General features: G+C 29.0%; 2 protein-coding genes and 1 long non-coding RNA gene across 6 annotated transcripts; 1 reads left to right on the forward strand and 2 right to left on the reverse strand.

Annotated features, from left to right (window-relative positions):
• The first annotated feature begins 1,213 nt into the window (after window positions 1–1,213).
• On the forward strand, window positions 1,214–16,592 carry LOC105832872 (putative carbonic anhydrase 3). Of its 4 annotated transcripts, XR_004964602.1 has the most exons (7): window positions 1,214–1,400; window positions 14,109–14,156; window positions 14,719–14,874; window positions 15,056–15,279; window positions 15,524–15,754; window positions 15,942–16,324; window positions 16,489–16,592. XR_004964602.1 is itself a non-coding variant. In XM_028193085.2 (6 exons), the coding sequence occupies exons 1-6, from the start codon at window positions 1,229–1,231 to the stop codon at window positions 16,143–16,145; spliced, it is 1,035 nt and encodes a 344-aa protein (XP_028048886.1). In that variant the 5' UTR covers window positions 1,214–1,228; the 3' UTR covers window positions 16,146–16,592. The 4 variants fall into 4 exon arrangements, 3 of the variants coding, with proteins under 3 accessions (XP_028048886.1, XP_028048887.1, XP_012529629.1); XM_028193085.2 differs by having other exon boundaries at window positions 15,942–16,592; XM_028193086.2 differs by lacking the exon at window positions 16,489–16,592 and having other exon boundaries at window positions 15,956–16,133.
• Window positions 4,892–8,034, reverse strand: LOC105832871 (TWiK family of potassium channels protein 18). Its single transcript, XM_012674174.3, has one exon. The coding sequence runs from the start codon at window positions 6,090–6,092 to the stop codon at window positions 5,067–5,069; it is 1,026 nt and encodes a 341-aa protein (XP_012529628.1). The 5' UTR covers window positions 6,093–8,034; the 3' UTR covers window positions 4,892–5,066.
• On the reverse strand, window positions 8,933–14,102 carry LOC114255163. The gene is made up of 2 exons (XR_003626445.2): window positions 12,253–14,102; window positions 8,933–10,319 (listed from the first exon to the last, which is right to left on the reverse strand). It is a non-coding gene; the product is annotated as an uncharacterized LOC114255163 (long non-coding RNA).
• Window positions 16,593–17,252: the final 660 nt, after the last annotated feature.

Raw genomic sequence — 17,252 nt, forward strand, 5'->3', positions numbered from 1 at the left:
AAGATTCAGCATTGTTTCGTTTACTCAAGTAGAATCTTCCCTGAAAGTTTCGAGTTTTGTTTGACAGCTCTTTCGGGCAAATCTGTCAGAATCAACAGCGGGCTCGCAAAATGCGAGTTGCTTCCGCGGGAAAGTGCGCTGCGCTCGATGTTGATTCAGGTGTCTGCCTTCAAACTTCGGCAAAGAAGAAAATATCTTTGTCAATATGTGCTCCTACAAATAAAATTTTGTAGTTTAGCGTAAACATATTTCTTCGCCATCGCGATGTCGGTCAATGGTATCTAACTTTTTTCAATCTCTCGACCTTTGCGCGGCGGAATTCTTAATTAATTCCTCTTGAGACCGCTTTTTTTTTTAAATAAATGATGAAATACATTATGTTTTCTGATAAATAACGGCTTCTTGTTATTTTTACTTTATACTTACTTTTACTGCATTAAATTTAATTGAACGGGAGGATTGAATAGTCGATTTAATTGAGTTCATTTTGCGTCTAGCACGGAATTAGGAAATATTTGATTAAATTTACTCGGAAAAGATCACAGATCATTAAAATTCAGTCAGCGTGAATTTAGAAATCTTGTTTTACGAAAGAGAGATATAATTATGTTTTGATGAAGCAGAAACTTCTAATTATAATTTTAATTAAAAAATAAAATGCTTTATAAAAAATTTATTAGTTATATATTGTTTTATAATTCTATTTCTGTTTATGTATTATTTTTATTATGTGATACATATAGTCACATTACTAATTAAATTGTTTAAATCTAATTAACGTTAAAATACTGCAAGTATTATTTATTACGAATGCGATTGGATTGCACTAGTACGCATTGAGTGCGCTCTCGTTTAATGCAGTTTAGTGTTTCCCATTCTGAATACAAGACAACAGAATGCGAAACGAGGGCGCACTAGTGCGCACTGGTGCATCGAACCGAATATGCCATTAATTAGTTATGATTTAAAATTTAATTTGGAAAGAAAGAAGATAGAATTATAATGTAAGAGAATATATCATATCTTGTGAAAAATACGTACAATAATCATACAATTATATATTATGCATTAAACTTTTAAAAAGATACATGATTACGAGTGTGTTTAGCTGTGGTTTCATTGATTACATAATGTTCAACTGATTGGTACCGCAATGTGTCCGTGATTGTCCACTTTGCTGATATTACTGGGCTAGGGCTCTTCGCATATCTCTATAAGCATATAGTTCATGTACAGCGAAGAACGACCAACGAAGACAGCATTCCGTAGTGATTCGGCAATCCTGGAGAACTGCAGTCTGCTTGCATTCAGATGCCAAGTGAGGGCAACCCGACAAATTGCACCAGTAAGCTTGGACGCTTGCAAGGACCCACACTGCAAATTTCAACAATTCGACGACGGTGCCAACTTGTCATTTAGGTAACTCCCTTGTGCATTTTCCGATGCACAAGGGATTTCGAACGTGATTGATTTGATTGTTATTTAACATTCTTTGATTCTTGAAAGTGTGACATTGACATTTTAAACATCTGCAATTGTATTGTGATAAATATGATAGTATTTTGTACTGTATGCTATATTCTTTTACATAAACTTTTCTAAATGTTTTTTCTAAGTTTTGCTTTTAGATTTATATGCCTAGTTTGTTATTTTTAATATACATATATATAATATATATGTACGTAATTATCTTAGAATTTAACGAAATATAATAGTAACAAAAATAACTATTATACGTTGGTTATATAATAACCAACTTGATTATAACGTTAACAAATAAATTTCTACTAATTAATTTAACTAGCTAAGTTGCTACTGGAAATTAATTGTGAGCTATATACTTATAACACATAACAATATTATTATATTATTTGTAGTTATTCAATGCATTGCACATTGTACTAGAATAATACTGCAGCATTACTTTGAATTTTATTGGATATCGATACCGCGATTGAACTGTATAAAAATTTTAATTTATTAGCTAGAAAAGCTAGCTAATTAAAACCATTACTTTTTGCAATTTGCATAATCCTAATAATTTGTTAAATCTTACAAATTTTTTTTAACCAAAATACTTTTATGCTACTCATCACAAAAGTATTTTTTTTTTCCCCAATAATACTTGACAACTTTTTTGGAAATAGAAAATATATATTTAAGGGTATTTTAAATATTTAAAGCAAATCTTAAATTTATAAAATTATTTTTTATTGTTTACATTATAAAAGCGTACGAAATCTAATTACAATTTATATAATGTTAAGAGTGATGCCGAAGTTTCGTATATCAAGAATTTTAGTTTTGAAGTTTTACATAGACATAATTTTTTTACTAAATTTTTATTTTTTATTAAAAAAGCACATTCTCTCTTTTTTAATAATAATACCTATTTTTTATAATAATATTCAAAAATTAAATGGAAGAACTTAAAGTTAGTTATTAAAACATCACTTATCCGTGCTCAATAAGTGCATTTGTATCACTGTTACGTTACATGATCTTATTGAAGGCGGATAAAGTAGGAACTCCACGATTTTCTATACGCTTCTATTTCAACAAGTCACACTTACCAGAAGAAATATAGTTGAAGTACTGTTATCAGTTACAGTACAATTATACATATGCCAGAGTGATAACATTATAGAGTTTGTTATAATAAATTTTTGCCTGATTTATGAAACCGATCATCAATGAATGAATTTATGAGATTGATAATCATTTATCATAATAAATTTATGAGATAGATAATTATTTATTATAATTAATTTATGAGAATCCTTTATGAACAGCACAAGGAAAAATTTAATTTAATGTCATTTATAGCATTACATACAAAAGGTCTAATAAATTGTATCCATATTTAGCAAATAAGATTTCAATTTTTCTTCAAGACATATGGTACACTGAGAAATTATGTAAGTTAGGATTGTGTAGATTGCTCCGTTAACCATTTGCAGTGAAACCAGTGACTCACAGAGAATCATGACAGTTTCGGGTTGGGTTATTTCTGTGATCGCACTGGATTATTATTTCAAGGCAGACATAGGTATATACGATGTAAGCATGCAAGCTGAATAGTACGTTAGACAAAGGGATTAAACTTTCTAATTATACTGCATTAGAATCAATGAAATTAATGATTTGTTAATAATAGGCCCTGGCTCTCTCTCTCTCTCTCTCTCTCTCTCGACTTCATAAATATCTTTTTACAAGAAAAAAATATATATACAGAAATAGAATAAAATATAGTACAGTATTAGTATAGATTTGCAATATAGTACATTTAAATAAAATATTAATTATAATATTAATATTTTAAAATGCATTATTTTTTATGGCAAATAAAATGCAACGTTTTCTCAGTTTTTTTAAAACAACACGTAGTTACAAAAATAAAATCACGCATTAAAATAATGTGGGTTTTATTTTTTTAATAGATTTTTTTTCACAATCATGTATAAATAATTTTGTGGAATGTATAATATAATATAATAATACGTATAATAAATTATCTATATTTGTGCATCGTTTTTATCGGCGAGGCCATTGCAGCCTCATTAATTTACTGTACTAAACATTATCATGATCAATAAATTAGCAGAGTGACTATACTCTTGGTAATCGGTAACGCAATTATGTTGACATGTCCAGTATCAGATCAATATATCCTCGCATAACTGTGTCTACGTTCATAATTCAGATACTTCAGGAGCTTCATAAATTCCTGTCTTCAAATTCGCAATAAATTAAACGTAAGCAAAAGCCATATGGGCGCATTAATCTACAATACATTTGTCGTCAGAATATAATATGCTTTTATGACAATAAAACTATTATAACCTCGCGCCTTTTACAAATTTTCGTGTAATAACTCTTACTTACATTTATTTTATTTATAATAAAAAATATAATTGTTAATGATTACTTATAATATAAAATACAATTTTATTTAATATTAAAATAAAAGTGTTATATGAATTATTAATTAAATGCATTGTAAAAGTTAGTATTCTTTTTTAAAAAATCTGACTAGCATATTTATTATTTTACAATCTTTATATTATTATTCTTAGAAAAGTATTGATAATTCTATGATACTATACAGAGTGATCACGTGTTAAGTATTCTAAAGAATTTTACGAGATGATTTCTTATAATTTATAATTGACAAAAATTTTATATGACTATATGTCTAAATCGGCTTCAAAGAAAATATATTTTAATGAAATTTTATGTATATTTGAATAAATTGAAAATAATCCAAATGGTTTTCAGGATTTTTTGAAAAAATAAACGTTTTCTTTTAACTTTAATTTTTTTTAATATTTAGATTTTTGAAAATAAGCCATTTTAGATATATATTTATATAAATTTTGATCTTAAATTTTGTAAGAAATCACGTTTTATAACTTTTTAAAGTACGATTAGTATAGATATATAAGATATAAGAAGTTTTTATATTTCAACGACATGTTTCCATGGAACGCAAATGTCACAAGAATTCAATGAGTGACCGATATTTTTAATAATCAGTATGTAAACTTACACGTCATCTCAAACACATTTCAATGATTCAGATTATAGGTGATGTGATACGGTCTGATACGATTTTACGAATGTATCAAAAATCTTATTGATACAGCTATTGATATAATTAGCAATCTGTATTTCATGAACACACACACACACACACCACACAAACTTCTAAGCGCATTATTGAGTGCGCATTGAATTTAGAGTTTAATCTTTATTTAGATTTATAAAATCAAAATACTAATGATCTTATTATTTTAGCAATCAATAATTAATATTATAATGTAACAAAAATTGTAAATATATTTTAGTTGTACATAATATTTGATAAAAATTAGAATATTTACTCGACAATTTTATTTTGTGTAACTTTCAGTAATTTAACAATCATGTATCGATTAATTATAAAGAAAGATCTTTTCTTTGATAAAATTCTTATGAGTTATGATTTTATTATTATTTTTGCATTTTTTATGATAGATTTTAGTCACAGTTTCGATAATGTATCCCGTTAATCCTTTTTCGATTTCTTAATCCATAGGTTCTGTTTTACAACACTTCATTAATTTATAATGCATAACGTCTATTGCTTGATTCAGCTGTTCCTTGAGTTCTCGAGCTTTTACACATACTTCCTCCTTCATCAGATTGTAGCACATGGCTATCAGGCCCATACCGAGCAGCAAATACACAAAGTTTATGATGAGTTTCGTCTGGCTGTCTTCCATAGAGTCTTGTCGGCTCCAGCCTGGAACTAGGTCACCCATACCGATCTTACAGAGTGAAGTGACGCAGAAGTAAGTACTATCCAAATAGTCCCACTTTTCCCACTCGGCGAACATGATCGAACCAGCGACTACATAACCGAATATCACCCAGAGGCAAGCGGTCGAGGGGACGATAATCCTCTGACCAGGTTTCCGTTGTCCGGTGCACTCGTGCAATCGCGTGTACAGCCACTTGAAGGTCTGCGCGAGCACCTTACCCATGTTCAGGAAATAGAGCACGTACAGTGGAATGCCCAGCACGGCGTAGATCACCGTGGCGCCTTTACCCGTCTGAGTTTTTGGCACCAGGCTGCCATAACCGATCATAGTGAACACTGAGAGGCAGAACATTAATGCTGCGGGGAACGACCAGATATCGGTAGGCTTTAGGCCGTTGCAGTTTAGTTTCTGTCGCGTGCTGTTAGTAATATTTTCTTGATAACGTTGCAGAATACTATTGGCCACCACGTAGAAGGCGGTCTGATTGAATACGTTTACCGACTGATTGCTAGCGGTGCTAAACCACAATTCATCAGCGTATTCTCGACGAATATACTCTTGCGTGCACACTGGCGCCGACGGATCTTCCTGAGTCTCGATCATTATGAAGCCAAAGGCACCCACAATGGCATAGCCCACTACCAGACCGCCCACGCCAACCTGGGTGCACATGAAAGCCACTAACTTCCGACAACAATCCTTGACGCGTTCCCGAGGATCGACCCCGGTCGACGTTGAGGATGAATCTCGGCTCCTCAGAGAGGATCTCAATGAGACGCCGCGTGGCATGTTTCGACACGAACTACCGAATCCGATTCGGCTCGAAGAGACTCACATGGAACACTACCTTGGCTGATACTCAGCGACTCTCCTCGTACCGCTTTTCTATTTCTGGTCGGAACGCCTCGTCGCTTGCTGCTCGTTTCTTCCTTCGAGATTTCACTGTCTGTCCGACTCTGTTTCTCTACTTTTGTTGAATCATATGATTCTCTACCACGCTACTTCACTCTCGTGCATTACTCCCCCTACAGATTGTGACTAGGCTTGAGATCTAGCGTTGTTTCAGTACGACTTTACGAGGATAATCCGCAACGTCAGAGTTTACATTTTTAATTTCAAACTTTCGATTTTGAAGCCAGATTAGCCACTCATGCATCTAATAAATTGTTTACGATGGATTTAGATTCTCCAAGCTCCAAAAAAAACATGTTATTATTCAATAAATATGATTTGATAGGCTGCCAGTCTATTATTCAATAAAAAATACAACGTGAATTACTGATTAACGAGTTAATTCAGTATTTATTTACGTAGAATTTTAAAATGTACAGTTTAAATAATTTTTTAGAAAAAATTTTCGTAAAAATTTTGTGAATGTTGATAATTTAAAATTTGATAGAAAATACGATATTGTAATATTGGGATATTTTTATGTTATATAAATTAATGTATGTGCGACAATTTTATATGAAAAAGTAGCTATGTTATGAAACGATTACACTTGCAACTAATTCGAGTTTACTATTTTTATCAGCCTATACAAACTGTGTTCGCTAAATTTGAAGGAACACAGAACTTGAAATAGTACATAGAACTTGAAATAGTTATGTATGGTAGTGACTGTTGCCAAATAATATGCCGCGATACAACACTAAGAAACAACTTTTTTCAATTAAAAAAGGCACTTTATAAAAAATTACAAATAATATGCGTTATTTTATTGGAAGTTATATTATCGATACGATTGATAAAAGAATTGTAAAGAAATTTCTTATTTTTATCTTAACTTATCGTGACTTGTTTTTATGGTACCAATTTTGAAATACTATTTAAAAAAAGGTTTTAATACATTATTATGTAATATGAAAACAGCCTTGACATCGTAGTTTATTATAATTATTAGTATTTTAAATAACTTTATGTACATTGGTAGGGGGAAATAGAAAGAATCATGTGACATAATAAACCGCATTATCCGTGAAAGGGGGAGAGTTCTCGTTTGTTGAATTATTTCTCAAAATTAATACGTGACATCACATGAATGCAAAAATTTAATGTTGCTGCCCGCGAGTACATATACTTGTTTTAACTTTAATGGATGCATTCTTACAGAAAATTTTTTAATTTTACCCATTAGAGGTTTAAACATTTTTATATTTGTTAAAATAATTGCTATTAAAAATTTATGAGTTTATATTGATTAGATAAACGAGATACTTCATAAGCAAATGTTACATATTTTGATATATATATACGTAATAACTATATAATCTATATTACATTTAATCCATTATTATTACTTATTAACTATTACGAGAAACGGAGCAAACGTATTACGAGAGACCTGATTTTATGTCAGCCTAAAAATATCTAAACTTATTGTTAGTAATTTGGACTCTTGACACACATTCGAGAACTACTTCAATCTCCTAAACAGTATTTCAATTAAAATTAATTTTTGTTGAGTAAACATATCTAAAGATAAAAATAAGATAAGGAAACAAAGTTTTTAAGAGAAGAAAAATTTTATTATAAAACTATTTATAATCTCAAAGAGTAAAGCGATAGTAAAATAAATTTTCGATCAGCTAATTTCAGAATCTCGGTTTATCGTTATTACAAAATGAAGCACAGACACAGATCTTCTGTAATTAAAAAAAAACTTCTGGTTGAAATGATTCCGTTTCTTTGTTAGTGTTCATATGATGAACATGTTTAAATAGTATATTTGAAACAATTATAAAATTACATAATTCTTTAGGAAATTCAAAAGTCAATTTCAATTTTATGCTGTTGGACAAAATACACAATCGCAAACGTGATTATTTGTAAATCTTTATTTGTCTTGTATTCTTTTTTTCTTTTGTAGAAGAGAAAATGCTGAATTCGTGAAAAATTCACTTAAGCGCACTTGTGGTTCTCAAATCGACTGATCGAGGCTGCAGTTTTGCACGAGTTTGATTCGGTAATGCGGGGGTTGGATACGTTTGCTTCGGCGAGAAATCTGCCAAGTACATCAGTTGAACGATGATCGTCGTCCAAGTTGTATCTCGGTAAATGATAGGTGCATCTTATGTGAAATGGATTTAGTCCATCCTTTGTTAGTCACATTGATATCACTTTGCACAGGTAAATTATTTTACGATTTTTCAAGTTTGGTTTTCTTTTATAATTGATATCAGTTTGTAGGAAGGTGTTAAAAACTTATAATTTATAAACACAAACATAAGTTAGCACATATATAATGTTTAAAATATTAAAAATAAGTGACAGAGAAATAAAATAGAATAGACCAATAAAATATATAATTATATAATTTTTATTTTTGTAAGGACCGGTTTAAATTTCTTGGTAAACTTACTTATCGGGTGAGCATGTGTGTATCTTTATTTTTTTTTTAATAAATAAAGACAGACACATATTTATTTAATAGGTAAGTTTACCAAGAAGTTGGAACAACTGACTCTAAAAGAGAAAAAGGAAAAAATTAATGCATATATAATAAAATATGTGTATGTAAAACATGAATATGTGTAATTTTATTGCAAAATTCGTACAAAATCTCATTTAAATTAACAATAATAATTAATTTTTTATGTTAATATTATTATGTTACTTTTGTCCGCGTATTCAAAATTGATGAATTTAATACAATAAAATTTGTTTTTATTTTGTTTTTCTCCTCCCTAAATTTCTAAAGACATAATTACGTTCAATAAAACTTTAGTCCATAAGCTAATAAAAAGATTGGCTTATTCATTGTTTTTGTAACGTTTAATTCAAATTTAGTGTTATTAATTTTAATACCGATAAAAATTGGCTCTCTTAAAAATAAATTTTTTTTTATTATACTTTCAAACTAAAAATGATATATTTTAAATCAATCAACTCCATTTTGCTGCAGGCTTCTTTCTATCGTATGAAAGTATAACTTCTAAGAATTCTTGTGTACGAGTGACTAACCATGACTTATTTTGAGCGTATGTAAGAAAGGTGCAATATAACAATAGCGGTAGCTTACCTGCTGACCGAATACTTTAGTCGATAGTTGATAAACATATAAACTGTGTGTCTAATTTAAGATTTGGACCGTGTCTTGTTCGCGCGAATATAATTTTACTCAATTGATCGTTTTGGCTAGTGTATAATGACGGCATTGTGCATTTATATTAGCAACGGAAATGCAATATCTTACTCATTTATTTTAAATTCTAATTATATGACGAATATTAATTATTAGATAACAAATGTTATCAAATTTTGAAGTTTCTTTTACGTGAGTTTTGTCATACTTTTTAATGTGTGATACATTTAATGTGAAAAAAATGTATTGGTTTGGAGAAAAAAAAAAAAACGAAAGAAAAAGTGCAAGAAGTCTCAATTGGTGAAAAATATAGATCTAGTAATATTTATTACCTTCTAATTTTTCATCGTTTTAATTTGTCTCAGAAAATGCAATTTTATTCGTAATAGCAATTTATACATTTATCAGTCAATACATATCAATATCAGTCAGATAAAAGTGCCCATTTATCAGTCAACGAGTGAATCACTGCAACGTTCGCTTGAATTACGATCATTCAGTATAGATAAATAAATGCATTAGATTATTTCTAAAAGAAAATAATCCACATGAATTAATTGATTAAAAAGGATAATAAATACACGTTGTATCCTTCGAATGCGTTAATAATCAGACTAGTCGGTTGGTTTACCGATAGTCTACGTTGCATATTATGATCACTATCACCTGGTCGGTATACACACTAAATCTCATGCGACAGCTAGTATAATCTCGGTGTTATCCGAGAGTCCAGTTAGATTTACGTTGCGTTCATCAGCGTACACTCATCGTCATCGCGCTCATATGTCACCCATCGCAATCGCCCACGTGATTCCCTGGGATGCGTCTCTGCTACCTAATCGCTCTTTTAGATGAGTGTCCTTTTACTGTGTTTGCTTCATAACTGATATTCATCCGTGATTACTTTTTTGTTATTTCGTCTAACGAATTATCTAGAGAAAATGTTGATATAATTGAAAAAGTGGGTAAACAAACAAATCTTTTTTCTTTTAAAATTATTTAGTTGTTTCTTAAATATATTGTGAACTTTAAACTAGTGTATTTCAAATATTTGATTTTATTATTATTAAAGCATTTTATTATTATTAAAATATTTTAATATAATAATATATATATAATAATATTATTATTAGATAGTATTTAATAATATATAATTAATATATATTATTTTGTAATAATTTCCTGAAAATTTTGGAAATTATTATCTAGTTAATATCGAGTTATAACATAAAGCTATTAAATCAAAATGTTGAATAATTTCAATATTTTTTTTTATTTTGTAATTAATTTATGTGCCTTAATGCGACTCGGGTGTATCCATTTTTTTGTACGTTTGTTTGGTTTGAAGGCTGTTGTATAAAACTGATTTAAAATATCTAACAAAAACAAGTGGCAGAATAATATGGAAGTATAAGTATTGTACAACTTAAATAAATTATTCTTAAAGTTTGGTGCTTACTATTATAGAAGTACAATAAATTAAAAAAGATAATAATTATATTAAATTTAACTATAAATTAGCGCTAGTTAGTTTTTGAAATCATATCTTTTATACGGAAGGCACACGTACACTTGCGCCGTTTTATTTTTTTTTTTTTTAGAAAAGTAATTTTTTAAATAATTATAAATATTACGAAAGAATTTTTTATATATTTTATATCAAGATGCATTTACTAGGTATCTTTTTTACTTTTTTGGAAAAATTGAACAGTTAATTTTTAAAATATCTGACGCGGAAAAATAAATGTTATTTTTTTTCAAACGTGCTTATTTTATCATTTACCAACGTATTAAACGATACACAAAATTGTTTATTTCATTTATATAGCTTTTGACAAATAAATATAAATTCTTATACATGTACTCGTGTGTACACACAGACATACATTTATTTATTGATTTATTTAGCGGTGCCAATTTGTAAAAACAGTATAATTTATTCTTTCTTGAATCTCTTACGGTAAAGTATCAAAGGAACGATACGGTTGGATACATTAACTTCGATGCGGAATTTTCTAGAATCAGTCTGCTACTTCAGTTTGACGATCGTCATCCAAGTTGTATTTCAGTAATAAATTGCATTATATGTGAAAATAGATTTAAGTTATCTGCTGATAGTCACACTAATATTGTTTTATACGAGTAAAAAATTTGATTTTTTTTAGTTTGGTTTTTTTATCATGATTATTACAAGTTTTTAAAGAGATTATTACAAGGTTTTAAAGCAAATTTTGAAGAAGAAAAAAATTTAATCTTTAAAACACATAAGTTATACGTATATGCAATATTTTAAGTATTAAACATAAGAGAAATAGAAGAACAGAGATAAAAAATGTAATAAAACATTGTTGTAAGAAAGAAAAAAATTAAAACATATAATTATAAATACATATATTATCTTATCGTAAAACACAAGCACAAAATGTCGTTTAAAACTTACAATAATTATATGAAGTTATTAATATTTAATTTAATATTAAAATATTAATAGTTAATTTAACATATAAATCCATTTTTAATTTGTTTTTCGTCTCTCTCATATCGCTAACAGACATAATCACATTTGATGAAACTCTTGTAAGCCAATAAAAAGATGAGCTTGTTTATTGTTATAATATACATAACATATAATTCAGATTTAATTTTAACAACTAAGAGAAACTAGCTTGTTTAAAAATTGACTTTTTTATTATATATTGTTTTAAAATAAAAAAAAGATACATTTCTTTTAAATCAATGAAGTCCACTTTGCTTTATTCTATTGTATAAACATATAACTTTTGTGCATGTACGAAAGACTAACAATAACTTATTTTAAGCGTGTGTGAGATGCAATATAACAATGGTAGCTGTGTTTACACTCACCTGCTGCTCGAATACTTTGATCGATTAGTTGATGAACGCATACTGCGTGTCTAAATTTAAGATTTCGATATTTTGTTCGCGAATTTAATTTTACTCGGTTGATTGCTTTTACGCATGATGACGTCGTTGCTCCGTACAAGCAACGCAATTGCAATATTGATTTCGAAAAGAAACCAAACTTAAAAAATAAAAAAATTTTTTTAAATTGTGTTGCAATATATTTTTTGAGAAAAGTAATTAATTTAATTAATATGAAGAGCACCAAGTTATGTACTTTTCAACAAAAGAAGTGCACGAAAATTGTTTTCGATTTGTTGAACGTGAATATAGTTATCAAACTGTTAAAAGCTTATTTCTAATTACAAATGAAACTCGTATACCGTTTAACCAGTTTTACGAAAGAATCACTGAGCACTCATTGATTCTTTAATACGATTGATTCTTGCCCTTATAAGTTCTATATCCCCTCCACAGCTGCGACTGTAGAAGTACGGTAGAAGTTCGAAAACTACATCGCTGATTTTACTCCCTATCCCCGCAGCGGAAGTGTACATTATGTTCATTAAAATCTGCGAGTCATTTGAATGATTCGGCCGTTGTTGCTGCTGGGTACGCTGAAAGCGCCGCCGTTTATCCGGCCGATTGTCATGGTGTAATTAACGGTCGCATGTACGGCTTTCGCGAAACAATCGCTTTATTATATTTGTATTTCTCGTAAGTTGCTTTCTTTTTGGCCCCAACGAGAATGATATTAGAAATAAGTGCGAACAAATTCATCATTGTTCGAGCGGTCAATAAGGTCAATTTTATTTCCTGTCGTCTGCGTTCAATTACTTTTTAGGCCCAATGGGATGATCAGGCTCGCGGTATGGTGAACCGTTCGTGTGGCAATGACGTAGAAATAATTATATTTTATTAAGAATTCCTGCGAACTCAAATTAATACTGCGATGTCAAATTAATATTGCGAGGTCAGCCGCGGCTTTAGATTACTATTAGTGTTCACGTTTCTCCGCAATTTGCCTCATTTAAACTGTTTTGCATGTAGTGCTGAAACTGAGTAACCGGATTAGGATAAATCGAAATAACAAAACCAAAGTATTAAGGTTGTTAATTATGGAGATTACTAATAGGAATGTATTATCTCATTATACGCCTTTTAGTTTATGTAATATTAACTTTAGTGATAATCATAATTATTGTAATACTATTCAAATGCTTTAATATTGGCATTAATATGCCTGAAAGTTGATTTATTTTACTTTTTTAAAATTAAAATTTGTATTTTTTTATAATATTAGCACAATTATTTGTATCTTAATAATGTAGTATAGACCGAAGAGAATCAATTCAAGATTGTTGGATTGATAAGGTTTCTAGGTTTATGATTTGAAATGCTGCGGAAAAGGGATGAAGTAACTCGCGTGCCAGAATAAAAACTTCAACCAGAATATAACGAATATGTTCTTAATCTTTATTTATTCAGATTTATTCTGTAATCCGATTTGCCTTAATCTATCCTACCTAATAATGTAAATTTTTATTAAAAATCTGGAAAAAATTTTTTTAGGATTATTTTTAGATATTAAAAAAAATTTTTTTAAATAGTACGATGTGAAATTATTGTTTACGATTATAGAGTTTATTTAAATGTACAAAGTTAACTTGATTAATTCTATTTTAACCATTTGTTAATAACGCTTATAATATTTGTTATATAATTTGTTAATAATCATTTGTTAATTGTTGCGTTTTATATGCTTTTAAACTATGTTTTTAAAAGTTTATTTCTAGTAGAATTATTTATTGAATACTTTTAGTCCAAATAAATGACTAATGAATATTGTATAATTACAGGTCTGCAACCATTAAAAGCATATCAGTGGGAATATTCGGGGGAAAATGGTAAATATATGACAAAAATTTTACACGCTATCCATGTATATTTATTCACAGTTGAAACATTAATATCACATATTCTTTGATTGTGTATTGCAAAGCTTGACATAAAATGTTTCTAAAAGTTAAATTTTAAAACTTTTTAGAAACAAGTAGAATAAAATAGAGGAAAATAAAAATTATTAATATTAGGTCTTTCAGATCAAGTACAAAATTATATATGTTTTATTATCTTTCTATTTTGTTAGCATTAGCAGAAATCTTAATTATGCAACATAATATTCTTGTGTTAATGGTAGATAGATTATCTGAGATTATACAAAGAAACATGAATACTAATTGATAAAATTGATCGTGAAACTATGAGATGTCATATGATTTCAATATTAACGTTTGAGAAATTTTATTCACAATAAGCATGTAATAGGTGTAATGTAATAGGTACAATTTTTCTGATCTTAGCTAATATAAAACTTACGTTTAAATCATTAATGATTTAATAACAACACAACTTTGAATTTGAAACTATCTACATGTGGATTACTGGAGTTTATAAATGATTACTTAGGACCAGAAAACTGGCGAGGAATATGTACAACGGGACAAAAACAATCGCCGATTAATATCGTAACGAAAGATGTAATAATAATTGATCTCGGTGCTCTTAAATTTAACCGATATGATGTCGCGTTTCCTGCCACATTTACCAATAATGGGCATTCTGGTAAGTAAATAGATTATAATATATTACTGTTCTAATTAGCATTTTAATTGCACATTTAACATAAACAAAATTTTTAATATGACATCGAATTGAAGCCAGTAGGAGTTCACATATATTTACGATAATACAATTATGTTGCTCGTGTACTTTTATACATTCTCTAATTACAATTTTTTTATAGTGGAAATTCGAGTAAATGGTATGCCACCTTTTCTTAGTGACGGAAATCTGACAATGTTTTATGATCTAGAGCAAATGCATTTTCATTGGAGCGCAGAGCATACTGTGGACGGTTTACGCGACACATTGGAATTGCATTTAGTGCATTACATGAGAAATTATGGGAATGTTAGCGTAGCTGCGCGTTATACAAACGGAATTGCTGTGGTTGCCGTTCTATTTGAGGTAATAATGTATTTATACAAGAAATAAGAAGTACTTTTCTTTGACTACCGAGTGATGTAGTGATATATAGTGATGTTTATCATAGTAACCAGCAGTAGTTTGAGAGAAAATCTTTCTCAGGTGACATGTATATAATAAATTGAATATTAGATTAGCATATGAGACTGGTAGTCGAATTGGTACGCACGTTATTTTTTCGCATTAAAATTTTTTCCAAGTTTGTATGAACAAGTTAATTTTTTAGTTGAGCACTGATGATAATCTGGATCTCTTGCCGATTGTACAAGCGACGAAGATAGTATCGAATCAGACTGAAAAGAGAATACACATGAGACATAAAGTAAAACCTTTATCGTTTCTACCAAAGAATCATATGACGTATTACCATTACGAGGGATCTTTAACTACACCCTTATGCCAAGAATCTGTATTGTGGTTTGTTATGACTGAGAAACTTAAAGTTTCGGAAGCGCAGGTAACTTGAACATAAAAATATATAGCATTTATTTTAATATGCATTTTATTTTTCAAGAGGTCATAAATCAATATTGTTTTATTTAATATTGTCCTACTGAAATTATAATAAGTATATTTATTATTATCATTATTATTATTATTATTATTATTATTATTATTATTATTATTACTCAATTTACTTGTAGATGAACGTTTTCAGACAAGTGAAAGGCAGCCATGGCCCGTTAAAGTTTAATTATAGACCTATTCAAAATCTCGGCAACAGAAAAGTCATCGCATATCATCATATAGAAAAAGATGTAAACTCGTCCTCGAGTGTTGTCTCGAATGTCTATCTGGTTCTCAATATTCTTCTAGTCAAACTTTTATGTGACTTTTACTACTTTTAATATGAAATAATTAAGCGCTAAGCCAGATTGATGTTACTTGCAACGCGCTGTGACAATTCTGAGATTACTTATTGCACTGTTTTGAAGAACGAGACATGTATAATTTATTTTCCTCAAAAAACTTGTTTTCAGAAAATAAATAGCACAGTTACATGACACAGAGATTTATATTATAAAAGGTATTTTTGTTTAATTTACGAAATATATTGAAAAAAGAAACGTTTTTTTACTTTTAAACAGTTTTATTCTTTTAAATTCTTTTAGCAGCAACTGAAAACTTTTAAATTCTTATATTTACCTCTTCTACATTTATGCCAAGTTCTATGAAAATCTGAATTTTCAGGTTCACAAAGTTCTCTTGTTGGAAATTTGTTAGAAAATTATATCTGCATTATAGTAAATATTGAATAATGGAGAAAAATAATGGAATAAAATGTATTCGAATTATTAAGCTACTAAAATTATTTTTGAATTTTGAATTTTTGATATTATGTTTGGATTCAGCAACTTCAAAAACGTTAGAAAATCCACTTCAATAAAAATCACGAAAGAATAAATCAATTCTTTCAAGATGCGCATGTTATTACACACTGGTGGCACAACTTTTTGTGCATATGCATTGTCATGCATTGTGAAAGGGTTAATTGACTAGAGAAAAGTCGTGACATTAAGCTAATTCTTTTAAACGAGCCTCTCTTAACTTTCAGCAACTAAATATTTCACTGAATACTGATAAAAATATAATGTGCTTTGATAATTAAAGAAATAAAAACCCACAGTTTATACATCCATGGTTTTTTTCTATATAAAATCTTTTTTTTACATAAAATTTAAGAATAAAATCTTCAAAAGCAAGAATAAAATTTGCGCAATATTTTATAACTATGTATAACATGTGCAATTTCTCCTATAAATTGCACATGTACATAACTTTTTTACTACAGGGCTATGTCTGAATTCACAAAGCCGTGAACTTTGTTATTATCAAGCTCAGTCACGAACTTTCGTTCTTTTGGGAACGTCACACTATCGTTGCATTGCACAGGTAAAACTTTTGATTTTTTAAGTTTGATTTTCTTTTATTATGATGATTACCATTATTTAGAA

This window comes from Monomorium pharaonis, chromosome 9, assembly GCF_013373865.1.
Source record: "Monomorium pharaonis isolate MP-MQ-018 chromosome 9, ASM1337386v2, whole genome shotgun sequence".
Lineage (NCBI taxonomy): Eukaryota > Metazoa > Arthropoda > Insecta > Hymenoptera > Formicidae > Monomorium > Monomorium pharaonis.

Excerpts from the sequence above, each read along its gene's own strand:
- LOC105832871 (XM_012674174.3), bottom strand. The coding sequence starts at position 6,092 with ATGCCACGCGGCGTCTCATTGAGATCCTCTCTGAGGAGCCGAGATTCA.
- LOC105832872 (XM_028193085.2), top strand. The coding sequence starts at position 1,229 with ATGTACAGCGAAGAACGACCAACGAAGACAGCATTCCGTAGTGATTCG. Across the intron at positions 15,280-15,523 it reads TGGTTGCCGTTCTATTTGAG|TTGAGCACTGATGATAATCT; the intron begins GTAATAATGTAT and ends TTAATTTTTTAG. Across the intron at positions 15,755-15,941 it reads TTAAAGTTTCGGAAGCGCAG|ATGAACGTTTTCAGACAAGT; the intron begins GTAACTTGAACA and ends ATTTACTTGTAG.